The sequence below is a fragment of the Monopterus albus genome, unplaced genomic scaffold (genome assembly GCF_001952655.1).
Source record: "Monopterus albus unplaced genomic scaffold, M_albus_1.0 scaffold246.1, whole genome shotgun sequence".
In the NCBI taxonomy this organism is placed as follows: domain Eukaryota; kingdom Metazoa; phylum Chordata; class Actinopteri; order Synbranchiformes; family Synbranchidae; genus Monopterus; species Monopterus albus.
The window spans coordinates 776120-803377 of NW_018128126.1; the positions used below are offsets into that span (position 1 = coordinate 776120).

At 40.4% G+C, this 27258-nt stretch overlaps 3 protein-coding genes across 6 annotated transcripts in view; 2 read left to right on the plus strand and 1 right to left on the minus strand.

Moving 5' to 3' along the window:
• The window catches only part of tlcd1 (TLC domain containing 1), a 16095-nt gene extending 14238 nt beyond the window's left edge, over window positions 1-1857 (minus strand). Inside the window, exons 1-2 of the mRNA XM_020620741.1 lie at window positions 1646-1857; window positions 485-567 (exon numbers count right to left, since the gene is read on the minus strand). Of these exons, the coding sequence (XP_020476397.1) occupies window positions 485-567; window positions 1646-1851 (289 nt within the window). The 5' untranslated portion in view covers window positions 1852-1857. The remainder of the gene's footprint in view (window positions 1-484; window positions 568-1645) is intronic.
• Window positions 1858-1895: 38 nt separating this feature from the next.
• nek8 (NIMA-related kinase 8) lies at window positions 1896-24030 on the plus strand. 4 transcript variants are annotated; one of them, XM_020620739.1, is made up of 15 exons: window positions 1896-1961; window positions 11427-11632; window positions 12434-12666; window positions 12774-12905; window positions 13144-13352; window positions 13488-13567; window positions 13665-13849; window positions 14744-14891; window positions 15676-15752; window positions 16415-16532; window positions 16678-16828; window positions 17413-17576; window positions 18018-18170; window positions 20583-20741; window positions 22458-24030. In XM_020620739.1, the coding sequence occupies exons 1-15, from the start codon at window positions 1945-1947 to the stop codon at window positions 22484-22486; spliced, it is 2061 nt and encodes a 686-aa protein (XP_020476395.1). In that variant the 5' UTR covers window positions 1896-1944; the 3' UTR covers window positions 22487-24030. The 4 variants fall into 4 exon arrangements, with proteins under 4 accessions (XP_020476395.1, XP_020476392.1, XP_020476391.1 ...); XM_020620736.1 differs by lacking the exon at window positions 1896-1961 and adding an exon at window positions 8025-8105 and having other exon boundaries at window positions 11448-11632; XM_020620735.1 differs by lacking the exon at window positions 1896-1961 and adding an exon at window positions 8025-8105 and having other exon boundaries at window positions 22458-24029.
• A 367-nt stretch (window positions 24031-24397) lies between these two features.
• The window catches only part of traf4a (tnf receptor-associated factor 4a), a 40984-nt gene continuing 38123 nt past the window's right edge, over window positions 24398-27258 (plus strand). The window contains exon 1 of the mRNA XM_020620740.1: window positions 24398-24931. Coding sequence (XP_020476396.1) covers window positions 24789-24931 — 143 coding nt within the window. The 5' untranslated portion in view covers window positions 24398-24788. The remainder of the gene's footprint in view (window positions 24932-27258) is intronic.

Consider the following 27258-nt stretch of genomic DNA (forward strand, 5'->3'; position numbering starts at 1 on the left):
GGGGGCTTCTGATTGAATAACCTTTCACCTAGAACTGTCAAATTAATTCTGATGAAAGCCGGTATCTATACTGTGTGTTTCATGGATTGAAAATAATCTGCAACTGTTTGTAATAATAATCCTTTTAGTAATACTTTAAGCAAAAAATGCCCAGAAAATGATGTTTTCAGCTACTCAAATTTGATCCTGTCCTTTGTCACATATCTTGGAGTTTTGGACTTTCAACACAACATTTGTAGGCATCACTTTGAGTTGTATAAAAATTGTAACAGGTATTTTTCACTATTTTCTGACATTTTAAAAAGAAGATTATCAATTAATAAAGAACAGAAGCAGCAGATTAACTGAAAGTGAATGTGTTCTTTTGTTGTAGCCCTGGGAAATGTCCCTCTCTAGACTGCAGGCTGATCAACATACTGTATGTAAAATCTACTAATAAGACCAATAATTCTGAATGAATATTGGCAGAAATATGTTTACTAACCTGTTGAGACGCAGATGAGCAGGTAGGACAGGGGAGTGTGATACGAGGGGATGTTGTTCAATGCCTCTGGCCAAACCACCAAACTGGAAAGGGACACATGTTATGGATAGATGGGTCTGTATTCGCCTCACTCAGACATACATGAGCTCGATCCTGGAGACAAAAGCCTGAATAAGCAGCAGGTATCATGGCTTTTTTTTTACCCCCCTGACCAGTAAACATCCACCCTTTTAGAAGTTGTAGAAACAGTAATATTAATATCTGGGGTTAATGATCATATTAATATTTACAGTCTATGTCTATACGTGTAAATATACTGTATCTCTGTCTACTATTCTTGTTAAACTGTCACACTGCTTTAGCATTGGTCTTTCGTTATTTATTTTTGCTATTTGAAAAAATGGGGCACACCTCCAAAAGCAAAGGCTTCTCTGTGTCCCCTCCTTGTATAAACACACCCTGACAGAATTCTTGTTAATAAATAACCTATAGTCCTTATGTATATTGTTTCAAGTTTCCTTGGTGCCACATTGAGCACACAAAACCTTTTGAGTGCACAAACTTCTTTCACCTCCACAGAAGCTCTTAATCAATGTTAGTTCATCCTGTGTCACATGACAGGCAGTAATGGCTAAATGAGAGGGCAGACAGTTTAGAAATGTGATGTTGAGCCCACTACTTCATGTTAAAAGATGAGTCACAAGCTTAGTCCACGCCCCAAAAAATAGTTGAATGGTTTCACAACAATCATTTGGCCGTCAGGTTTTTCCAGTATCTGCAGTTTGTTGCTTAAATGAGTCAGAAAGCTGGCCGAATGTGAGACTGAAAAGATCTGATTCCTCCGAGTCGCACATAGATTCAGCAGTGTAAGCAATCAACAATAAGAGCTCTGCCTGGCTCATACTGTACAGTGGCATTTTCCCTCCCCACTTAAAAATGCCATTGTCTCCTCCATCCCTCACCCAGTGTGAACATACCCTTCTTCTGGCTGCCACAGACTGTCACTGCTGTGCATATGCACACGTACACACACACACACACACACACACACACTACACATAACCCATCATGTGGACTGTGAATAGACAATGGTGTCCCAGTGTGGATGAATGGACAAATAAATATATGTACAGCCAGATGTTTGGATGGATGGAGACTTACCAAATCAGAGCCCATGTCCCAGTCAGCAGGGAATGCACCACTGAGACAGAAAGATTCTGCCACTTCCAGGAGCGAAATTCATCCTGCTTCACCACCCTGGGCACAGGCAGCCTTTGAAGCAGCCTGTGGGCCACCCTAAAAAGCAGCGCGCACACCAGCACAGACGGGCCTGGGTGACTCTTCAGCACAGGAAGCAGCGTCTCCATCCTCTTCTCCCAAAGCCCCGCTCTCCCGCTGTCTCTGGGCGCTTGCTCTCGTCCTCTTTAGCTGCCTCCCTCGGTCCTTTCCTCGGCCCGTTGATGGACGGATATGCTCGGTAAGTGATGAGGGTGTTCTCTGGGGCTGCAGGGAGAGGAGACGCTGCTGCTGCAGCTGCAGGAGCAGATGATCCTTTTTTTATTTTTTCAGTAGGGACGATGTCCGATTGATGCTGCAGCCTTTTTCTTTCTCACGTTTTCAGCCCGAAGAGCAAGGCTTGGAAGGGATTCCCGTAACAGCTCATTCCAATGCGACGGCGTTAGCCTTGTGGTAACGTTGTTTCGCCGCTCAGCCCGCCTTTCTGTGCAGAATGAAGAGGACAGTGGTGGAGAGGGCTGGGTGGCGCTGTGACTGCTCCGTCTCAGCACAAAAACAAGGCGGGGCACAGAAATGCGATTAGGTTATGCAAGGAAAACAGTCACAGAGCAGGACTGCTGAAACGGGATTTCGGGCTAAGCATATAGAAAAAGACCTGTAAAAATGTAAAATAGCTCCAGGTAGCTGTTTCCCAAAGGTGGATTCTCTGTATTTCAAGTGGGCAGGACTATAGATATTAACAATGGCAATAGCCGAAGTCTAGCTCCATTAAAACACTACAGAGGATTAATTAATCAAACATGTACTGACCACAAATCTGTTTACACTCTGATAAGGGTGGATAAATAGGCTACCAGATTTGAGCACAATGCAACATAGTGAGACTTATGTATTACGTAAAAACTCTGCATCCAAATCAATTTCAAAGTGCTTATTGTGTTATATTACTGGGTTAATATGGCCCTATTTCCTATAACTACTGTACATACTGTCCATTTAGTCTATGAAAACATTATAAGATAATCACATATTTTGTATGTGAAATATTAATGTACTAAAAAAATCTATATGCCAAGTTAATTTTTCTTCATCTAGTAGTGTAAATACTGCTGATTTAATGTGTAACATCTAGCATATCTTACTACACTCAAGAAAGAGGAAGGGAGTGGTAAAGTGAGTCAGGTATGTTTGTTTTGGCTTTGGCTGACAAACATAACTGCCCTTTGGAGGCCCATGTGGGAGGCTCTGGGTCATAAATGATTTCAGTCTAGTGATGAGTTTGCATTATGAATAAAGGTCTTGACTGATTTAATTCCTTTTACCTTAATAAGCCTCACTCTTAACATTGGGACTTTAGGGCCTGTGCTGTACCCCAAGGGCCAGTTTTAGGTTCCCTTTAATTTCCCATTTGCAGGCTGCCACTGGGCCACATATTTCACAAATACGGCATAATGTCTCACTCCAACACAAACCTATAAAAAACTAATAGTTAGAGAAATTCACAATGACTTCAAGCATAAAGTTATTGGCTTCAGTTCACTGAATGCATTAAACAAATACAGAATTTGATTCTTATTTATGTAGATTGGTGGCAGTCAGCAGTAAATGCTGTTTCAGTAAATATACTGTAGAAATGACAACACACCTAGCTTTATTATATTTAGGACATAACAATATCATTCTAGTATAACAAACAGGAGACCTAACAGTAACTCTGCCCTTCCTTGACAATACCTCCTTCCATAAACCCAGCGTACCTCTCATTTTCCACATAGCCGCTCTGCAGCCCGGTTGGGGAAAAGGAAGTGAGCAGAGAGTAAAACTCATCAGAAACAGCTAAGATCATTCAGACACATAACCACATGCACCACTGATGTATGCATGAACATTTTTCACACATGAGGAATTTACTTTTTGTTACCTGCCAAAAGGTTTTCATCTTATTCACCACTGATGCATTTTCTAAAATTCTATAACTACATATTTTGCTTATTTTTATTCCTTGTTTACCTTCTTTCCTTTTGCCTGTATGCTGCTTTGTCACACCTTTTCTCTGTATGCTAACTAATTCCCTGTACTGATACAAAATACAGATAAAATACAATAGGTTCCCTATGTCAAAATGAACAGTTGCCTGGAAACAAATCACCTGACAACTAGGGTCAAATTATCTCTGAATGACATTCAGTTATTCAAAAGTGCTGATGACATCTTTGGTGGGTCATATTCCAACATTTCAATTTTGCCTCAACTTTGTCATTGGGGGTTATTTAGCATAAATTGATAGGAAAATAGCAATTTGATCCATTTCAAATTAAATGTGCAATGCAAGAACTGAAGGGGTCAGAGTACTTTCTGAAGCAATTGTAGGCCTCTGCCTACTCTCGGGTTTTGGCATCTAACGTTTACTATCAGTCAACACCCTCACTCCTCTCATTTCCTGTTACCTCACTACTAAGCGGTTTCAATTTAAGCCTCAGTTCTGCTGCTGCCTGTGAGTTAAGTGAACTTAGGTTCAAAATAATTTTAAGAGTTTTGTAAATGTAAAACTAACCAACTGAAGTCAAATGAACGTCAAGTGATCTAAGATATTAAGTTGCATTTGCAACTGTTCACTGACTGTTCTTACATTGACAGTTATCTCAGTATGATCTGCTTTCCATTGACATGTTCCTGACTTCAAGAATCAGCTCTTCATTTTACAAGAAGAATTTACAGCGGTGGTTGTAGAAGCCACTTTGTACCAGTCATAGTACAAAGACAACATGTGAGGCTGCTCCCAGGGACAGAATGCAATATAATCTTCATCATTACCAGCATTCAATGTGTTTATATGCACAGGTTACTCAGAGAAACCAGGTGACATGGATAATTGGAGAATGTGTTTACACGCCCTAACAACTGGAGTTTGTTAATCAATATATTCAACTTTGTAGTTACCTTCCACACAGTCTCTCACTATTTGAAGTCTTATGAGCTGATTGCAAAACCCTGCTTAACACATTAACATTTATTTCAAACATGCAGCGAGTTTTCATCATAAATATTTTCTATTAAATACAATGACAAAGAGTCTCTGGAGAGTTTTAACTTTCAAACAATGCATGCTGTGAAGTCTAGTAATGCGCTGTCAATAGGACAGTATGGCACATGCGTATGCTCTAAGAAATGTCATACTTAGCAGTTACTTACAGTATGAAAACACACCATCAGATGGCACCAAACACTTAAGTAAAGGACAAGCATATGAGACTAGTTTTCTGTTCAGTTGCTCCCACTTCCTCATCAAACCACTTGGGGGCAGCTTTGTCCACAACTTTGCAGGAAAACCCTCCTCTTTGGGGTTGGGATTGTTGAGCTGTGTTAGAAAATTCCCTGTGATCAGTAATAGGGTCTTCACACGGTGATTCTGAAGTACACTGCTCTCCAGGAATTATTCAAACTGAATTTATTTACATGTATATTTGTGTGTGAGAGAGAGAGAGATAAAAAGAAAGAGACAAACTGAATGTGTGTCAGCAGTGTCATGGCTGTGGTAATTCAGCACATCAGGCTCAATAAAATGCTCCTTTTACCTTTTGTAAAGTATGAAACTTGATACAACAAAGCTCAAATACATAACTGATTCTATTTATATCTTTTCAGTATATAGGGCTCCCTGTAACACAATACTCTGAGGTTAGAGAGAGAAATGTCCTGTAACTTAACACCACAGCTTGTGTTTCTTGGTAGCCTCACCATGGTTTTGTTTGTTGTAGTGTGAGAGAATGAGAGCTCATCATTTTATCACAGTAACCTGTAATTCCTCACGGTTTCAGGTTTCCAGAGAAGCATCTCAGGATTTCTGACACAAGGTGAAAAGGACATTCTAAAGGCCCAACAGTAGTAGCTGCTCTTGTTATTGTTGAACCCAGGCCACAATGAACAGTAGAGATTATCTACATGCCTTTTTGACAGCAGACATTTTGACTTGTCATAACAGAAAAAGCACAGGTTGTTCAGGTAACACTAACCATTCATCCCTCGTTCATTCTATTATTTTTACCTGCGGTTTTCATACTAGCACATGTAATAATATTATCAGAGAAAAACGCCTTTCTATATCTGTTGAAGATGAAACTGGTGAAAGCATCGCTGTGATTAAACAACCTCACCCACAGGTTTGTGGCAGACAGTTCTCATCAGGCACAGGTTCATACCTGGGGTTTAACATCAGGTTCAGTGTCCTACACAATGCATTCCTGGACACTGACTGACATGACTAGTGACACATCTGTTGCTGTCAGAAGGTAACAACACAAGGCCAAATATGCCACTAAACTGGTCTGAGGAATGACATATACTGTATATATCTGTGAGTGTATATATATATTTCTACATTTATAAGTACTTTATTTTTTATTTTCCTAATACACATTCCCTTTTCTTGTTTGCACATTCTTTTTCTCTTTTTGTTGTCTCATTCCTATCTTGCTTACTTGTCGCTTTACTAAAGAGCATTGCACATACACATTGAGAGCATCATACCAGAGTCAAATTATTTGTGTGTTCAACACACCAGGCCAATGAAGCTGATTCTGATTCTGATAGACTGCAAGGCTCGTTTAGGTGCTCTGTCATTGTGGTATTAGATCCTTGAGAAAGAATCAACTATTGTTGCCAAACCACCTACTCACCTATCTTCCACTCTACCAGTCTTCATTTAAAAACTGCAATTACAGAGAAAATAAATAACAGTTGAGGTATTCTTCAGCATAACACAAAGCAGGCTTTGTCACAGCACAAAGCATTTATTATCCCTATCATAGCAGACAGGGGAAACAGTGCTCATGTAGTCTCCTTCCTGCTTATCTCAAGCAAGTTGAAGACACTTTATAATCAACAGGCATCTGGATGTAAGACTGCAGTAGCTAAAGCCCTAGTTCAAGAAGCTAATCATATCTATCTCACTGTTTCGCTTACAGTATCAGCCTCACTGTCTCCATTACAGTTTTCACTGCAGGTGGCAGAGATACTAGACAACATACAGCAGAATGAACTTGCAGGATCTCCCTGTGCATGTCTTTACCAGAACCTTTAATGACTTTTAATGTTAGGGTCTGATTGGCACATTATAAGTAGCTGAAGGCACTTATAATAATAGACTTTAAGTATTTTCTCACACCAGCAACTACTTCTGTTATTGTAATTACATATATTTGCCAAGTTAGTACATATATTCCCTATTTTCATGAATCATTAGAGAATTTATCGGACTCAGTAGTGAACATTCAACTAAGCTGATAAGTTACTAGAAGTGTGATTTGGCTTTAGTTTCAGATTAACTGTAATTTTACTTGTAAAACCCACCACACATGCTCACATGGAACAATATGCATTGGTGACATTCTAACACCAAGCCTGCAGTGTACACCCAGGCATCATCATCAACATCGAAACGAAACATGAAATGGATAAAGCACCATCACCTTTGTCACTCACTGGTTTTTTATATGTAGGACCTATCAACACACTGGTTGTAAACCTAAGTTTGTAACGTTGATATTTTTGACAAAACCTGCTCTTGCTTCCTTTTGCCAAAAGGACAAGAACCAATTGCAAGATCTTATTAACCTCAGCTCTAAAATTATTGGCAAAACACACAGAACCCTAGCACAATTTGATATAAAGCAAGTCCTGAAAAGGACATGTAAGATTATCAGCAGCCCCACACGTTATGCTTGTTTGGAGCTAATGATATCAGGAATGTATTTTAGATTACCAGCATATAAAAATGAAACTTGGTTGTATTCCAGAGGCCATTAGACTTAGATTAGTAGAACTACACTCCAAGAAATGGTCTGTTTTTTTTGTGTATAGACTGATAAATACTCTTGCTTTTTTGACTTCTGCTTTTTTAACATATGTACATTTATGGTTTTTAATATTGCTGACTATTGCTATAAATCCTTTCCAATATTTGTAATTTTTAGATTGATTTGTGTGTAAATAAATTGTTTCTGTGTAATGTTATTTGCATATGTATATGCTATCATATCACTAAAGTAACAGTAGACTATTTATGCTTTAGTAAGACATTTAGCCCACAGAAGGAGAAGACACTTATTTATCTATTTATCTGGAGAAGACAGGTAAATAGAAACAACAAGAATGTTGGATTTCCTTTCTTTTTTCCTTTATTCACTTGCTCTGGTGACTGAGACTAAATTTCAAAGCTGTTTTTCTTGTATGTCGCAGGTGTAATCATTACTTTGACTAGGTTTCTTTCACCTTTTTGTCCTTCGTTGTTTGCTGTAGTTCCGGGGTTGCTTGGAGACGGCAGAAACGTTCTGGCTGCGATGGAAAAGTATGAGAAAATCAAAGTTGTTGGGAGAGGAGCTTTCGGGTAAACTCCAAGTTTACTTGCGCTTCTTAGCCGATATACATCTGTTTGTTTGAAAATATGGCGTTGTCAGGCGTGAACTAAGAAAGCTTGAACTCCGTAAGGCCTCGGTTTTTGCCAGAAATGTAACCCTCAAAGGAAAACAGGAAAATAAATGGACCGCTAAGAACAGTGTAACATTGGCCTTTGATAAAGTCTACCATTGTCGATCTTATACTTATAACCACATTATAGCGTATTATAGGCTAACGTAATTTATTAAACACGAGAACAGTGTAACATTAGCCTTTGATAAAGTCTACCATTGTTAACAAATAGTCTACATTAATAAACACAGAGGTCGATCTTATACTTATAACCACATTATAGCGTATTATAGGCTAACGTAATTTATTAAACACGTTTGTACCGTTACATCTTATACAAGCTGAATAGGGAGACAAGGCTTATCGCCTGCGTTTTTTTTATTGAAACAAAGTAACACATTAACAAAACAGTGAACTTGGGAGACAGGACAACAGATACATGACATTACAAAAAGATATAGAGTGTTTTACAAGATTGTAGTGTGTGAAGTGTGGGTATTATGCAGTCTATGAAACGCAAGAGAGGGAAAAGGAGGGACAATAAATAAAACATTACCAATAATAATGATGATGACAGTACTACTAATAAAATCAGCTTGTTACATTTTTAGAGGTTGGTGGGAATGTGCGTGGCCTCAGCCCCAGGTGTTCAAGGTGAAATGTGTTAAAATGGTTCCATGTGCCATAAAAAGCTGATAAACTATTCTTGTGAGTAGATGCCATTTTTTATAGTGTGATGTATTCTATCAGAATGTTGGTCCAGTGGTTTATGTGTAGTGATTTATTTGGATTTCCAGTTTTGAAAGATTGTTTTCTTGGCAATAGCTAGAGAAATGAGGAGTGGGCTTTTGTATTTAATTGGTAGGTGGTCAACATCTGTGATATTACTAAGCAAAGTGATGGAGAAGGAGGGATTCTACAGCCCAAGATGGTGGAGAGTTTCTCTGTCACTGCTACGTGTCCAGAGGGAATAAACTGGTTGGCAGGTCCAAGTAGCATGAAAGTAACTGTCGGTGCAACCTAGATTGCATTGTGAGCAGATGTCTGTGTCAGTGAAACCCATTTTGAACATGTTACTTTGTGTAATATGGGTCCTATAGATGGTCTTGTATTGTATAAGTTGTAAGTTTACATTGCTGGTCATAGAAAAGATGTTATTGCAAGTTTCTGTCCAGAATTCGTAGCTGAGTGAGAGAGTTAAATTGTTTTCCCATTTGAGTTTTGGTATTGTTATTGTTGAGTCTGTATTTGATATGAGTTTATATAGCTTGGATATTATTTTGTTGGAATCTGTAATTTTCATAATCTCTTCAATTAATTTGGAGGGTTGTAGTGGGTTATTGGTTACACTAATCTTTGACTTAATTATGGATTTTAGTTGATTGTACTGGAGGAACTGTTCTCTCTGAACTTCGTACTTCTGGATCAGTGTATTAAATGATATGAACTGGTTATTTTCAAATAACCAGTTTCTGAACTGAACGTTACATCTTATACATGTTGAATAGGGGGACAAGGCTTATTGCCTGCGCTTCTAATCTCTACTGACTTTGTACTTTAGTTTGTGTAACATTTAACATTTTCTTTCCTAATGTATAAAGGCTATTTTCACTATAGGCTATCTACAAGGTAATGTCAGGTAGGTAGCTCTTTTTGATACAGCTGCCCTTTTACAGGGTAAGGCTAACTTCACGGGCAGCACGGTGACGCGGTGGTTAGTGCTGTTGCCTCACAGCAAGCAGGTTCTGGGTTCGAGCCCCGGCCACCCTGGGGCCTTTCTGTGCAGAGTTTACATGTTCTGCCTGTGCTTGCGTGGGTTCTCTCCGGGTGCTCCGGCTTCCTCCCCCAGTCCAAAGACCTGCAGCTTAGGTTGATTGGTCTCTAAATTGCCCGTATGAGTGGTTGTTTGTCTGTGTGTTGGCCCTGTGATGGGCTTTGGACCTCTCCAGGGTGTACCCCACCTTTCGCCCGCAGCTGGCTGCCCCCTGTGACCCCGTTTGGGACTAAGCGGTTTAGAAAATGGATGGATGGATAACTTCACTGTATGAATAAAAGGTGTCTGTTTTCTGTCACTATAAAGGTTGTAATTAATTGGTTTTAATGATTAGTAAATTTCATGAGGGAGACCCCTGTCAGCCTGTCAGTCTGCAAATATAAGACATCAGATAATGCAAATTACCTTTGAATGTTGAAAATGTTTCTTATTAATGCTTAATAAATGATCAACAAATGATCTACAAAGCAAATTGTTTTATAAATGGGACCTTATAATAAAGTGGTACTGAATAACATATTCTACTGATGTTATGGAATTGATACTGCAAATTATGATTCAGTGCAGTGGTGCAAAGGGCCACTGATATCAGTAGCCTACTTCTCTATTGTTAAAAACACACTGTCATGTAAGGGAGATAAATATAATTGCATGCCAAATTTTTGTCATATGTAATGGTTTTTTTTTAATGTGAAATGAAATACAACCCTTGCAACAAACAGACGTTAAAATGAGACTTTTTCAAATGTGAATGCACTTTAACTTTTTATTTAATGAATTTTAAAAAAGTAATCGTGGCCTGTGCAAAAGTTTGGGCACATTACTATTTAGTAGTATTTAGGTCTGTGTAGTTTCCTTTGAATTGTTGTCTCACTGGTAAAGCCCTGGCAAAAGTAGCCACTATGTCCTTCATGTTAGTCTGACTGTTTATACCTGCACGGTATCAAATAATCATCCTACATTACATGCAAAACAGTAGTTCTTAAAGGTCAGTGTAGCTTTAACATATCAGTGTAATAGGAACAAATTTCCCAAGAACTACTTTTTCTATTAGTACTTTTAGTGAAAGACTCAAGTACTTTCACACCAGTCATTCAGAATGCTTGTCTGTCAAAAACAAAATCAGTGGCATAATACCTTACAATCAGTCAGTTTGGGTGAGACAAGAGGCAAAGCGGCACCTGCCCTGGCCCCTGCCCTCATCAATACCACACGGTCCCCTCGAGCAAGACCCTTAACCCCCAGTGGAGCTGCACAGTGGCCAGCAGGTAGTTTTATTGTGCAGCATCCAGGTGTGAACGTGATCTGTGTGTTCATGAAAAAGAGAGGTGACCTCCCAGTGGACCTGCCCTGACTAAATAAAGGTTTAAAAAAATCAAAACTGCTACAAATCATCCTACTGCCATATTTATGGAACAATATATACAGTATATCTAATTTTTCTTCATTTTGCTCCTGTGTCAGGATTGTTCATCTGTGCCGCAGGCGCAGCGACGGGGCCTTTGTCATCCTGAAGGAGATCCCAGTGGAGCAGATGTCACGAGACGAACGCCTCGCTGCTCAGAACGAGTGTCAGGTTCTGAAACTGCTTAACCACCCAAATATCATAGAATACTACGAGAACTTCCTGGAGGACAAGGCTCTAATGATAGCTATGGAATATGCACCAGGTACGCTTACTGCAATATCTTATTACATCTTACTCCTTTTGTTCATTGTATAGCAGTTCCCGTTTCCCATGGAATATAGCTGTAGGGCTCCATACCAGTTTGAGTTCCCAGCTCAGGCTTAGGAAGACCAAATGATAAGAGATAATGTCAGTCTGTATGGTGGTGTTTGAACAGACAATAGGTGACCTCGAAGTTACATTAGCAGGTATCATTATAAGAGGTATGTCACCATGAATGGGTCCAAAATTTGTTCAGTCTGAAATCATCAGACTAGCTTTTGATTGTTCTTGTGTTCAGATTAAAGACCTTAAGGTTAAAGTTTGATCTGAAGTGAAGCAATATTAATAATAATGCCTTCTTATTGTTGCATCCATATTTATATATTTATATGTTAGAAATATATTAGGTAGTTGTTCATTTCCCATGTTAATTATTCCTGGCAATTTAAAGTTTGTACACAAATAAACTGAAAAATCATGATCTTGAAGCAGGAATTGTTTTTTAACTTGGGTGCAAAAGAAACTGAGGCACTCTACTTCTTCCATATTATACCAGATAAAAATAAATAAATTTGATGTACTTGGATAAATGATTATTTTGTGTATTATCTCATATTTCACTTTGCAACAACAGCAACTATGTGTTTTTAAAGCCTGTTAAATTAATTTTAAATCACTTAGCAGCTTTCACACTGTCATTTCACTGCCATACATTCCACCCAGTAACTTGAAGTTATTCTGGTTTTAATGAACTAAAATCCTCTTTAATATTTACTCCTTCCTAAATGTTTTCTTCATGCAGGTGGGACCTTGGCTGATTATATACAGAAGCGCTGTAACTCTCTGCTGGACGAGGACACCATCCTTCACTTCTTTGTACAAATTTTACTTGCCTTGTATCATGTCCACAACAAACTCATCCTGCACAGAGACCTCAAGACACAGAATATTCTACTTGACAAGCACCAGATGATTGTCAAAATTGGTGACTTTGGCATCTCCAAAATCCTCGTCAGCAAGAGTAAAGCATACACGGTGAGCTGATTGGCCTTTGAGTTATTACTTCAGCAACGTACCTGTCCTTATATGTTGAATCCTAACATGTGGCAGTCTGAATTAATGCCTCCTTTTTCACTGTGCAGGTGGTTGGGACCCCATGCTATATTTCCCCCGAGCTGTGTGAAGGAAAGCCATATAATCAGAAGAGTGACATCTGGGCTCTGGGCTGTGTACTCTATGAGCTTGCCAGCCTTAAAAGAGCATTCGAGGCTGCTGTACTGAATGCATTTCTTTACAAAAAGAATGGATGTAGTGATATAAAAATACTGTGTGCTTTTACAGTATTATTATTCTTATTCAGTGTTTAATACATAAAAGATTGCTGTGTGCAAAGTCAAAGTAACAATCCTCCCAATGATCAGAACTACACTATGTACCTCATTGGGGTTGTTTTCACATATTTCAATGCATTTTGTAATTCTACTCTGTAACACTCTTTAATGTTGCTTTCAGAATCTGCCCGCTCTCGTTCTGAAGATCATGAGTGGTACATTTGCTCCAATTTCAGACCGGTACAGCCCAGAACTCCGACAGCTCATCCTTAACATGCTCAATCTGGATCCATCCAAACGGCCTCAACTCAATGAAATAATGGCTCTCCCCATATGCATCAGGCCCCTGCTTAATCTCTACGCAGATATAGGCAATGTCAAAATGCGCAGGTAGGACTTTAATGCATAAGTAATGAGATGATAGGCCTTTTAAGAGACACCTATATTGATTTCTGATAAAGATTTTCTATATTTTGTGTAATGAGTTTGCTCTTCATCTATATTTGGTACACAAATCACTTACAGGATTGAGAAACCACTGTCTTCTGTGCAAAGCGGTCCTCAAGGTAGACCAGGAGGCAGAGTTCCTTCCAATAGGTCCAGGGGTGAGGGACATCATACCATTATTAACAAAAGAACTGCACTAAATTGATTACAGTACTTTAATCACAAATTGGATTGTTATTTCTTGGTCCCGAACAGCTGGATCAGTTGGTTTAGGATCAGGAAAGGTGCATTCCCTCCCCCTGTCTTCGGTGTATACGTGGGGTAGTGGCATCTCAACACCTCTCCGCCTGCCAATGCTCAACACCGAAGTGCTTCAGGTGTCTCTAGGCCGCACTCAGAAAATGGGGGTCACCAAGTCAGGCCGTCTGATTACATGGGAGGTCTGTGTAAATCCCTGTGTGTCCTAATATAATTCACTACTTGTTTAAAAAGCTCTTTTTACACGGTCCTGAAGAAATGTATGCATTATAAAGGAAAGATCCACCCAAAAACATTATTCTCCTGTTAAGGAACAGCTGTGATCTGCTCTGCACTCTTGAGTCAACTTGCTGATGTATAGTAGTGTATTTTTATTATCCCATAGTTAGCTAGCCAAAAGCAGCTGATAGATTTTTGTGTCCCACTCTCTGGCCATTGTAATTCAGTAGGTATGCCTGTACAAGTTGTGCATTTAGGACAGTTACAATGATCAGCTTTCAGTGACACAGTCAGAGAGGTGTTAGAGGTGTTAAACTAAATGTTTGTTCATGTTTGTAAATGGGGTGGGTAACACATAAGAAACGCCTCTTATTATAATGCAGTCTAGTTCAACAGCACTGCAGACTAGAACTTCAATAATAAGTTAGTTGAATTCATACCTGTGTGAAGGTGTCAATGAAAACACAACGTTGTTAACTGTATTGTATTAGATAGATAGAATATAAACAGATTTTGTCCAGTTTATGTTCAAAACACAGATAGGGCAGAGTTAAGTAAGGCAGACTGTGGAATATTGGTGCTTAACCTCTAGAGTCCTGAGCTTTGGAAACCCAAGCTGTGCGGTCCTCATATGAGGACGCAGGGACTCTAGAGGTTAATATTAAAATAAAGCAGCTTGAAAGCACTGAACATCAGAGACTGATGGCATCTAATGGTGTATTTAAGGATGGATTTTTCCTTTAACATTTGTAGTTATTAATGTTTTCCAAGAAACAGTTGCATTCTAACTTTGTTGGTACAATAAAAAAGAAAAATGCCGTGCTCACCCAAGACTAACCCAGACTCGATTGTTACAGGCTCCATCAGTGGGGTCTGGTGAGGCCAGTCTGCCTGGTGCGGTGGAGCAGATGCAGCCTCAGTTCATTTCTCGCTTCCTAGAGGGTCAGTCTGGAGTCACAATCAAGTCCGTGTCCTGTGGCGATCTCTTCACCACCTGCATGACAGGTTATTCAGCCCTTCCTCTTTGGATAGCCATCAGAGAGATCACAGCCATTCCCAGTCAGCCTCTCAGAGAGCTCTCTTTCAGGAACAGTTACTCACATGCACTGTACCACCTGGCTGTAAACACTGAGGTGGCATTTGAGTGTAAATGTAAAAGTGAATCAGTTACTGTGAACCCACATGTAAAATAAACCTCTCCATGCTTGCCCTGGAGATTTTAATCTGAGGTTTTGGAGCGGGGCCACGCCTGGACTTCCTTTCCTCATTACATTTAAACCACCTGTTCAAACTTTTCTGCTTCTGCTTTTCATAACCCATCCAACCCACACCTGTCTATTACCTCTCCCTTCTTCCTACTCTCCCTCTATGCAGGGGGTCCACCAGTGCCTGAGCGTGGCGCGGACCTCCGAAGCCTTTCCCCAAACCACTCTCCACAAACACTGCAATGTACTCAAGCATTCACTCAATATACATTCCTCCCTGAGGGTGGGGATCCTGATAGTGAATAGCAATTTGGAATCACAGTTTTTGTTGTGCTCCACCTGTAATGTACTGCCAGTCACTGTGGTGTTGGAGGCTGTTGTCAGTCCATCTACCATTGCAAAGCAGATAAGGCAGGATTAGAGACCCTCCTCTCAGCTCAGTTGCCACTCGTTCATCAGTTTTCACTGTAGTGACGCAGATTAGCATTAGGGATTATAAGTACTTTGTTGATCCAGATAAAACTACACCTAAACTCAGTAACTAATAGTACCTTTAATCCCTTCTCTTTATGCTCAATTTGCAGACAGGGGTATTATCATGACGTTTGGAAGTGGGAGCAACGGCTGTTTAGGACATGGTAACTTCAACGATGTAACACAGGTATATGTTCACCCTTCAAAGGAAAATGTTGCACTCTTTATTAAAGCATAGAGTCTGTTACCAGTTTGTTAGGTTTAACTGCAATAGCTAAAACTAATGCAGTTTAATGCAACAGTCCTGCAGTATACAAAAGCAAAATGATCATTATTTTTACATATTTTTACTTTACCTAACCAAGTAAGTTCTACTCCTAATTTAAAATATAATCACTTTTGTTTCTCTATTACAGTGAGCATTAATACATCCATGTGTCTTCCAAAAAGTCATTGTAACTTACTGGGCATCTTTTCTTCTTTCTGTATATGATTATGAAGTGGATTACCACAGTTCTTAATTTTGATGTGTTTTGTATGTAAAAAATATAAATGTTATAGTTATTTCCAGAACATAATTCACAGACTTTGGGGATTAAAAAATACATTTTTGGTGCCTATATCTATATAGTTTTTGGCATTTTATCCTTTACTGGACAGTTCATAGTAGAGAGGCAGACAGGAAATGACGAGAGAGAGGAGTATGACATGCAGCAAAAGCTGTCGCAGTTATACCAACTGTGTTAAACACTAGGCCGCGGTGATGGCCTGTATCCTACAGATTGTTGATAAAAATCTGTAATGAACATTACAATGATGATATTTCTCTCTTTCTGTTCTTGTACTCAGCCTAAGATAGTGGAGGCCCTCCTCGGATATGAGCTGGTGCAGGTGTCATGTGGTGCTTCCCACGTTCTTGCTGTGACCAATGAAAGAGAAGTATTTGCCTGGGGAAGAGGAGACAATGGTAGAGTAAATGAGCCGTTGTTTTTTTTTTTTTACTCTGTCAGTCTTGGTATGCTCCTTTTGGGGTTTGCTTGTATGTGACTGATTTATGACAGCATCACCTCAGCACGCAGCTTGATTGTTATTTCTTTTCTTCTGTGCGGAAGGTCGCCTTGGGCTAGGCACCCAAGACACCAACAACTCTCCACGGCAGGTGTGCTTACCTGTGGAATTTGAGGCCCAGAGGCTGGTGTGTGGAGTTGACTGCTCCATGATTATCAGCACTCAGTACAGCATTGTGGCATGTGGAAGCAACAGGTAGTTATTCTATTTGTTAACCCAGAACTACAGTCATTAGTCTCGGTAAGCACTGGTGGACAGGGGCTAATGTTCAGCAGTAAAACATACCTAGTTTCACCTTTAGTGAGGCAAGGTCACTAATGTGTGTTTTACATCAAGGGTATATTTTGATGCATTTCCTTAAAGTGATCTTCTCTTTTTGACTCCCAACAAAACGACACCTCCCACTGACTTACTGTGTGCTATAAACCCATTCATATACAGTTGGAGGAGTTGGTGGATTAAAGTTGCGGAGAGATACTTTTCTGGTGCACAACCCGTGAGACAGCATTCCCCTAAAATGACAAATACTTAGTTTTCTCACACCTTTAATCCTTCTCTCAGAGAGGGTTAGCATAGGATGTATAGCTGTGTGTGAGTGCAAGTGTGAAACATGCAGTTCAGCAGCTACCTGCACAGACAAGGACAAAGCAACATATTAAAGTGCTTTGTTTCAAACGCACTTATTTGTATGTTTATTTAAAAGAATTGAATAAATACTATTTTTCTACCATAGTATTCTCTGCTATAAATACTTAGATTTGTTGTTTCACTGTGGTCAGGTTCAACAAGCTTGGCCTGGATAAGATAACAGCTGAAGAGGAACCAAATCCCTCTAACCAGGTGGAAGAAGTCCACTCTTTCACTCCGGTTCAATCAGCCCCACTCAAAAGTGAGAAGATAGTTTACCTTGACATAGGAACGGCCCATTCTGTTGCTGTTACAGGTAAAGAAATTCACAGTATTATTTTATCAAATCACGTCTTTGAAGCAACAGAAGAAGGTCACTGTTTTGTTTAGTGCTAGTCCAACTAGTTTTCTATGGAATAAAACAAGTAATCCCGTACTCTGTTCATTATAACTCACTTAATTAATGACATTTTGGTCTTCAGACATTCATCAGTCAATATAGACAAAATGGTTTTCATCAAGAGGTTTGGGTCCTACATACCTTAATGATGTGCAAAAACCTTTTTCGAAGTTAGTGCCAGGTGCAACATGTGAAACTTCCTCAGTCAGCTAAAGTGCTAAAGATAAACAGCTATGTGAAAAAGTGCAGTTTTTTCACAGTTTTGACATGAAATGAGGCTTCTAATTATGAAATATGGTTTGGGTCTAAATCTTAGCACCTAGCATGACCACTTTTACCCGCAATTTGCTTTTCTAGAACGGGGTCAGTGTTTCACCTTTGGCAGCAACCAGCATGGCCAGATGGGGTGTAGCTCCCGTCGAGGCAGCCGTGTGCCCTTCCTGGTGCCTGGCCTGCAGAGTGTCACCATGGCTGCCTGTGGTGACGCTTTCACCTTAGCTATTGGATCTGGTGAGTAGAAGGGACTATAAGGGATATTTTGACCTTCTCTGTTTAAGGCCCTAGTCAGCAGCTAGTGTGGCTATCAACAGCAGTCCTCAAAGCTTTAAATTAAACAGGATCTTATCAGAAGTTTTACTGTCATTAAAGTGTCCATGGCATGCTCATTTTGCTAATTTCCAGCCATTTAATGTTTGATCTTTGGTACCTCTAGATTAGCTTTGCGTCCTTATAACGCCAAATAGTCTGTAATTATTTCAGAATGATAAAACCAAAGAGCCTCATCCTAAAAATGAGACGATAGTTTGTGAATGCCTAAATAGTTAGGTAAACAACGGTATATGAACCAATGAAAAGAGATGTGTAACACTCTAAACAAAGCGGGTAATTGAGAAACCCCATATTTTAACTGGCATAATGCAGATATAGTAACTTCTCCTGTCTTACAACAATTCTCTCTTATGTTACAGAAACAACATATATATAAACCGACATGCAACGTGTGTTTTTTAAAACTTATTATTAAGCCCCACCGAGTAGTGGAAACATCATTCCCTTTCAAGGAGCTCCAAGGTCTGTACATCCAACCAGTGGTCACTGTGTCATCCCCCACACGACCTCCTACAGTCCCAAAGCAGTGAAAGTAATTCCAACAGGCAGGGTAGCACTAACAATATCATCATGAATCGTTAATTTGCTCACACATCACAAGCAGCAGACACACTGGCCTCAAGCAGTCAAAACAATCAGGTACTGTGCTCCAGGGGAATCCAGCACAGATGAGCTGATCATTCAATGCCCCAGGGGGCTTCATTGGCACTGCCTATAGGTTAGACCTGGTCAGATAAAATATATCCACAAAACCATGTGTAGTCAAAAAATTCCACTTATAAAATGGCACCGGTGGATGTCAGGCAAGCTCGCATGAACATGCAGCTGCCCAGAGAATATGACCACTCAAAGAGATCTTTAAACTATCACTTAATACTTCATTGTATTAGAAAAAAAAATCTCACAAGCCAGAGTTTGTGAGATGTGTATAAACCAAGTTGCTTCTGCATAGAAAGGCTAGAACATACTTACACCTCATTTGTTGATCTTTAGGTCAAGTCTACGATGATAATTCACCATTGTAACATTGTAGATAAGTTAGAAAACAAGGGAAGGCATGCCATTGTATGCCATGCAGTTATAAATCAAGAATATAAATAAACAACTTTATCTTTATCTAAACAGATATATCTATGTTTTGAGAACAGAAAACTTTTATTTCCAATAAGGTTCAGTCTACAAATGAAGCAGAAGTTCAGTATGATTAAACTCTGCATGAAGCAGGTTCATTTCATTACACCAGGGTGTCTTGCCCCATTTCACATAGAAATGCATTCTGACTGCAATATTAGAAGATGTCTGTCAGCCAAATTAGGTGATTTCATACTTGAGCCTTGTTGTCTGGTAATTTCACCCAGGAGACAAATAATAACACACACTTTCCAATGAAATGAGATGAGAATGTGGTGGTTTTGCAGTAAAATGGTTGCTTTTCTGCAGCTGGCCTGAGATAGCAGAGATTCCAAAAAAGCACAAATGAAACGTTTTCAAAAAGCAGAAACTCATTGTCGATCCCTCACACCTAAGGTGGTTTAGTGCCATGTATGAGTTGGAGTTGTGCAAGTAAATGCAACAGGGTTAACCTCAGCTCATAGTGGAGAGAGCATTTCTCAGATACCTGTGATTTAGCTGCTTTGGGAGAAAAGAGGAGGATTCTGGGATACTGTGGTCAGTGCATCATAATGAGAATCACAGAGTTTCAAACTGTCCCTGTAGGTATTCTGACCACATAACAGCAATATACAGTAACTTACAGCCATAAACAGTGCTGATTAAATGTTCACTATGGTGGATTTTGTTACTTGAACAGGTTTCAAGTCTCTACAGGTTTATTTTCATGTCCCACTGAACATTCGGCTAATGGAGCATGTGTGTGTTTCAGAAATGGTTTGCAATAATCCAGACTACACTGGGGTTTTAGCTAATGGGCTAAAGGTATAAAACCATTGCTGTGGCCCTTTAAACACAGTGGTGAACAGATAGGCAACAGATGTGTGAGTGTACGTGTGCACTCATGTATCTCTACATGTGTGTTTTGTTCTTAGAGCTGAGGGCAAAATGGTAAAATGTCGTATTGTGCCTGCGACTTGCTTCCTGGGGAGAAACCCAGCAGTGCCAGTCATGGCTGTAGGATTTCTTTGTCAAAGAAAGGCTTTGTTCAGCTCTGACTTCCTACAGATACGGCCATTATGCTGCCACTGCAGGAGAGACAGAGCTGTCAGTTAAAGATTTGTGCGGATTAATGCGCCCTGGGGCTCTTGCTCTGAATCTTAAGAAACAGTGACCAGCTCCTTCTTCTCCTGTTTGCCACAGAGGGGGAGGTGTACACCTGGGGAAAGGGCGCCCGTGGTCGGCTCGGCAGAAAAGAGGAGGATTCTGGGATACCAAAGGCGGTGCAGCTTGACGAGAGTCACCCATTCACAGTGACATCAGTGGCTTGTTGTCATGGCAACACTCTGCTGGCAGTGAAACGTAATATTTTTCTTATTACCCTTTGTTAACAAATACTGTGAGATGTTGGGCTGTGGTGAAATCTAACAGAGAGACCGATCCCCAGACGACACACAGGCTGAGCCTGAGACAAGCTGCCTTGATAACGCTCACAGAGATGCATGTAGATTTATGAAAGGACTCATTTGTAAGTTTGAAACCTCACTCACTAAAGACACTCAAATCATGAATATAGCTTTGTTTACAATGTTTTTATGCATTTCCAGTCACAGGCAGTTTGTTTACATTGACAGTCTAGTTCCTTTCAAGTACACAGACACATATTTGTTAGGAATCTGCATGGCCAAATTATTAAGGCTGTGGTTATTGATTTGTTATGTCTTACTGAGAGCAACAGAACAAAAGTGCAACAACCAGATCTTTTAAAGGAACTGGATAACAGTGCAGGTGAGATTAAACCCTCCTTCTACAGTCCAAACCGAAAATAAGTGCATCTTCAGAGAAGATTAAACTGCATCACAAATTAATAAGTAACAGAGATGTTAGTAATCCTGGCCTCAAGATAAAGGGTTACTGTTTGAATTTTTGAATTGTGGTTCATTTGGCCAGAGCCATGTAACGAGGGCATGGAGAGCAATATGGACTAACACTGAGGGTGCCCTCAGAGAGGTCATTAATACAAGACCAAATGGTCTGCGAGAGGTTTTATATTACTGGTATCAGTCATTTTCAAAATATCATTATCTGGAAAATTTCGTTCAACAGGTACATGAGCACCCATGTGGACCTGCTGTATATTTTATTATCAGTAAACAAGGTCAGCATCTCCTTCCCAGCCCAATGTCCTGGGGAAACATCAATTACATAGATAAAAAATGAAAATAAACCAAGAAATCAAGGAGAATTTTTAAAAATATCATGTCAAGCCTTAACAGTTATTAGCACTGGATCTCATTACTATCCTCAGTGTCAAGTGAAGACAAAATATTCACATGTAATAATAGAGTACCTTCTTTTTAATGCTGTCTTGCTGTGGAGCACTGAAATCCAGAGCGCTTCCCTCCACCACCAGACCGGAAGCTGGCAAACGAAATACTGCCCCTTAATGGAAGAGTCCAAATGACAGTATTTGCAGATCTTTTTATGTACTTCAGTATGATATGGATTAGAGGATTAAGATACAGTGTGTTTATGCTTAATGAAAACATTTGGTTGTTTCATATAAAGGTATCTCATTGCATTCACTTTCCTCATTTCATCTGACCAACAACCCAAAACTCAAAGCTATTCAACTTATAATGACACAGAACAGAGACACGGGAGAGACTGAGACAGCAATGTTTTGTCACATCGTCCTGAAAAAATACTAGAACAGTTTGTTTTTAAAATAGTTGCTGGGTGTACATTTTTCGGCAAAGGACTTATTGATTAATTGATTAATCGTAGAAGCTCTATAAATGACCACTCAGTTTTTATAAGGTTATTCTTTTGTGAACTCAGCATCTTTGGATTTGGACTGTTTGGTGAACAAAGCAAGACATTAGACAACCCCTTGGGGTTCAACAGATTTACTATCAGATATAACAAAGAAAAGCACCAAATCCACCAAAGTCTGAAACCAGTACATTTTTGTTTAGTTTAGTTTTTTATAGAAAAGTGACTGAAATAACAAATGGACTATCTTGATCTCAGCTCCGCTAACATTGGACTCCTGTACCTTGCTCCTTCTGGTTTCAGCTTTGCTTGAGGAGCCTATCCCGAGATGAATTTGTCCTGAAAACAAACTCATGCCCACACAGCGGTTGTCATGAAGCCCGGCGGTGGCGTGAGATGAAGGACAGTTTCCTCTGAATAACTCCTCCCAGAGGCCCGTCTGTGCTACCGTTCAAAGATTCCCTGTCACACTGCAGCTGCGGCCTTGGATTTTCACTTGGTCATCCTCTCTGTCCATAGGGTGTTTTCTTCAGGAATGAAAGTTTGATTATTTCACTGGCTTGATATCATGGAGCAAAGCGCAGGAAAGGTGGAAAGGAATATTTCTCAGCAGCTTGGTTAAAGGAATGGTGTGACACCGTTAGTGGAGCTGGACTGCAAAGAGCCATCAGGCAGCTTTTGTTTGTTCAGCTAGTATTGTCCTCTCTCATGTTCAGGATTAAATCATGAACAGCCAGTAAACGTCAAACTGGTTTGAGCTCTGTTAAGCCACTGGTGAAAGAGATGATACAATGCACAGAAACGAAAAGAATGGAGCCATTTGAGAGTTCGTCAGTTAAATGAACCAGACACATGAATCCCGACGGCGTTGTCGGTGGTCACATTGTGCTTTAATGGATTAGTCCTCCAGGACATTTGTAACTCAGCAGCAGTGATCGGACCAGAAAACAACGTGTGGTTGAGTGGCTGATTGAACCAATACTTTAAGACCTCCTGGTGTTAAAGAGACATCTAGTTTTACTTTTTATCCTGCCTCATAGCTTAATCTATAAAAATACACAATATATTAGTTTAATACATTTTAGATTTACAAACTGATCTGCAAAGTATCTCCTGTCTTAAGCTGCCAAATTTAGTGGAGTATTTCCCACTGAAATGTACAGGAGCAGAAGTATCAAGTACCATAAAATGAACATGCTCAAGTAAAGTGCAAGTGCCTCAGAAGTGTCCTTTCCACTATCCGGTGCGAGGGAGTGAAAGCTTTGTTATACATCATGTCTTTTTATCATTACATGTCCTTAGTTCTTCAGGAACTATTCAGACATCAAAGTTAAACTCCAACAACACTTCAGGATTTTGAGCTTCAAATGAATATCTCAGTGTGTACGGCTGGATTTCTCCAGTGACAGTCAGTACATTTGCTGTACACTGGTTCCACTGTCCCCTTTAATCTCGCTGTGTCCTCCCATTCCAGTATTTATTTTTCTTTGTAATTTAGTCACATCACATAACAGCTGGCATCTATTTTAAATATTATTACATATACACTTATTATTTGTGAGGATTTTAGCAACTCTTGCTTATTTTTCACAGTGTAATTATATTTTTCAGTAATTATTGCTCATCAGAAGCTGCGTTCACACCTTTTCTGGAGACATGGATCTTTTGCCATTGTTGCCTTGTATGATGATGTAATGGTGATGTAATCCGGTGGCAATGTGGCAGGTGAAAAATGATCTGCATGTGTGGATGTGCTCTTTATTTCCACCCTTATAAAATTCTGCCCAGTTGTTTTTTGCAGTTTATCCTCCTCAGGCTTTCTGCTTTGTTCCAGCCTCTATAAAGAACGTTTTAACATGAACACTACGGTATATCGCCTCATTTGTGCGCCTTTTGCCAGCAGAGGGCAGATGTCACCTCTGACTGTTCTGCAGGCTTCTCTGTGGGATTAAGTCTTTTTTCTGTTTATTTGACTTTAGCAGCCAAACCCTCCACCTCGGACTGTACTGATTAGACACATACATATTTTAAAAATGTCTAATTTCGATGCCATGTTTATGTTTTTTATATAAATAATCGATGTTAAACATAGGTATGGAAACAGTTTATGTCCGTGGAGCCCACCGCATCCAGTTAAAGCTCCATAAAGCGAGATCAGAGGGATAAAATGGTGTGAGCAGCGGGGTTCAGCGCTGGCTCCTCCTGCAGGGAGGAGGAGGAGGAGGAGGCGGGACTCGGAGCACCTAAACAGACGGAGGGGTGATGCATTGTGTTCAGTGTCAGTACTGCACCTACAGAGGAGAGGACGCACGGCAGCACCGCCGGCCACAATAAACCCAGAGTTTGCGGAGAGGCGCCTTTCAAGACGAATCATTATTTCTGCAGCGTTTACTGGACTGTGTAGTCTTGCGCTTTTGTTGCCATCAGTCTCAGGGCTGCAGGAGGAAAAGCTGCGGAGGACTCGCCTCCTATCAGCCCGATCTGTCGGTGGCGGAAGGGACGTGATATGAACCCTTCGTCGGTTTAAACGGCAGTGCAGCTAAATATTCCCTTTTCCCTGAGGGGTTAGTGGAGGATCCAAAGGACGTTTCTACCTTTAACCTGCAGCTGAAGGCCCGAGAAATACTGACAGCGATGCCCGGGTTTGATTACAAGTTTCTGGAAAAACCAAAGAGACGGTTCCAGTGTCCGCTCTGCAGCAAGGCGATGCGGGAGCCCGTCCAAGTGTCTACCTGTGGACATCGGTTCTGTGACACCTGTCTGCAAGAATTTCTAAGGTAGGCGACGCTGTGTGTCTGCGCGCGCGTGTGTGTGTGTCTGTGTCTGTGTGAGTGCACAAACAGGGAGAGATCCAATGCAGGCGATACCCGAGACTACAGCTTTGTCTAGTTTCGTTCGAGTAGCAGTAAACACAGGATGTGTAGGTGTGTCACCCTCACCTTTCCTCAGCAGGGTTGTTATACCGTAATTTTAGTCTTACAGGATATGAGACCTGGCAGACAGAGGCTGATCGGAACCCCCTTTCTTTTAGATGTAGGTGTGTTTTCTCCTCCATCTCCCTGTGTACAGCAAAACGAGACTGTGGAGCCCTTTTGTGAATCAGTCATTCAGGCCAGGTAGATGATGTTTTCATTGTTCACAGCTCAGAGGAGGTGATTGTTGTAGCCAACAGACAGACATGCAGTGATCTAAATGAGCATTCAGTTTGTGCTTTTGCAGATGTCTTTTTCTGCCAATTCATAGTGCGAGTGTCTTTGGTGTTGTGGTGTTTGTGTCCTGCAGAGGGCCCCTGCCTCCTCATGCCTCCTCATGCCGCCTCTCAAGGTAGGCTGGCTGAGTGTGCATGCTGTGTCTGTGTGCTGGGGATTGCTTCACTGCTGTCACTCTGAGGTCAACAGTGTGACCGTCTCCCTCACCTCCTAATCTGCTCAACACTGACGTCTGAAAGAAGCGTTGTCGAAAGGAAGCCTTTGTTTTAGCCTTTGGAAAATGAGACTGCCAAAAACATTCAATTGCAAAAATGAAAAAAAAACTATGGCACTGAATTCAGTTAGAGTCAAGGTCAGGCTCCCAGTCCAGCACTTGCCCAGGGGTCACTGGAGCCCAGGTGACTCTGTATCATCTCTGTCTTCATAATTTGGCCGGGCACTTATTTGTTAGAAATTGTGCTGATGATTCAAATTTCAATTGTTTATCGAGTTGCAACAGTTTTTACTTGTACGTTTTTTTTTTTATGTGATGGATGTTTTCTCTATTTTGTGACATTTTATAGAAAATAATTGGCTGATTAATGGACAGTGAAACAATTTGTCACTTACAGCCATAGTTGTTTATTTTCAGTGCTCAATGATATTTATTGTACTGATTTTTCCAGTCAAATCCTTTCTGTGTCGACTTTGTCCTATGTGGGTGCTCCGGCTTCCTGCCACAGACAGGTCGGTTACAGTAGTTTGACTGGTGGCTCTACGTTGTCTGTAGGTGTGATTGGTTGTCTGTGTCTGTGTCAGCCCTGTCATAGATTGCCTGTGTACCCCTCTTCTTGCCAGTGTCACCGGGACCAGCTCCAATAGATGAGTGATTTCCCCAAAGTAGTAAATATTTTTAGTAGTGCTTTTAGAAAGTGAAGGTCTTAAGATGTTATTGTGAAGGTTGTTTAAGCTCGTTTTCTTTATTTGTGGACTTTTTTTGTTGCATATTTGAAAATTTATTCTGGATCTCACAGAATGACTGTCTTGTAAGTAGAACCCTGCATAACCCTGTTTTTATAGCTATGGAGTCATATCCAGCTCATATAGAGCAGAATACCATTTGTTTCCAGTACAGAACCGAGGCAGCCATCTGCGGCACCAACTCAACTGATGGCTTTAACCATCGGGGGCAACTTGGGGGTTCAGTGTCTTGCCCAAGGACACTTCGACATGTGGACTGCAGGCACCGAGATTCGAACCTTCAACCTTCCGGTTGAGAGACGACCGATCCACAGTCGTCCCATAAAGTTAAATATAGCACTTTAATAATTGTTAAATATAGCTTGGCAAATCATAAAAAGGCTGTGGTTCCAGTCTGACTGGTCTGCAGTTGTTTGGAGTTATAGTTTTATTACTGTAATTTACCTGTAACTAGCGCTAGAGAAGATCTTTAAATGTGTTCAGTTTTACTTGATGAAACTTGAAGACAAGGGTGCAAAGAAAACTTTTTTGAAAACGACACTGAACAGCACTGTATGGACATCTGGTTTAATCGTAAAGTGACTTTTATGAAGCTTCTTATGTGAGAAAATCAGCATGGAATGGAGATGTGGATTGATGCTGTGGATTTTAGTCGTGAGTTCCTGGTTTGTACGTTGAGTCATCTGGAAGCCTCCTCTGGCTGACTAAACAGCAGCAAATTGCATCTGGCTGAAACACAGAAATTCAGATGAACAAAGAGAGCGAGGGAGGAACAGTGTTCGCAGCTGATCAATGAGTCTGGCCTGACGCTTTGTCTGCCTTGCCCTGCCCGCCTCCGTGCTCATCCTCCACTTCATGCTCTTGGTTTTTTTACTCCCACACAGTGACTTGAGTTTAACTAAAGTTTCCAAACTTCAGAAAGTTTTTAGTTGAGA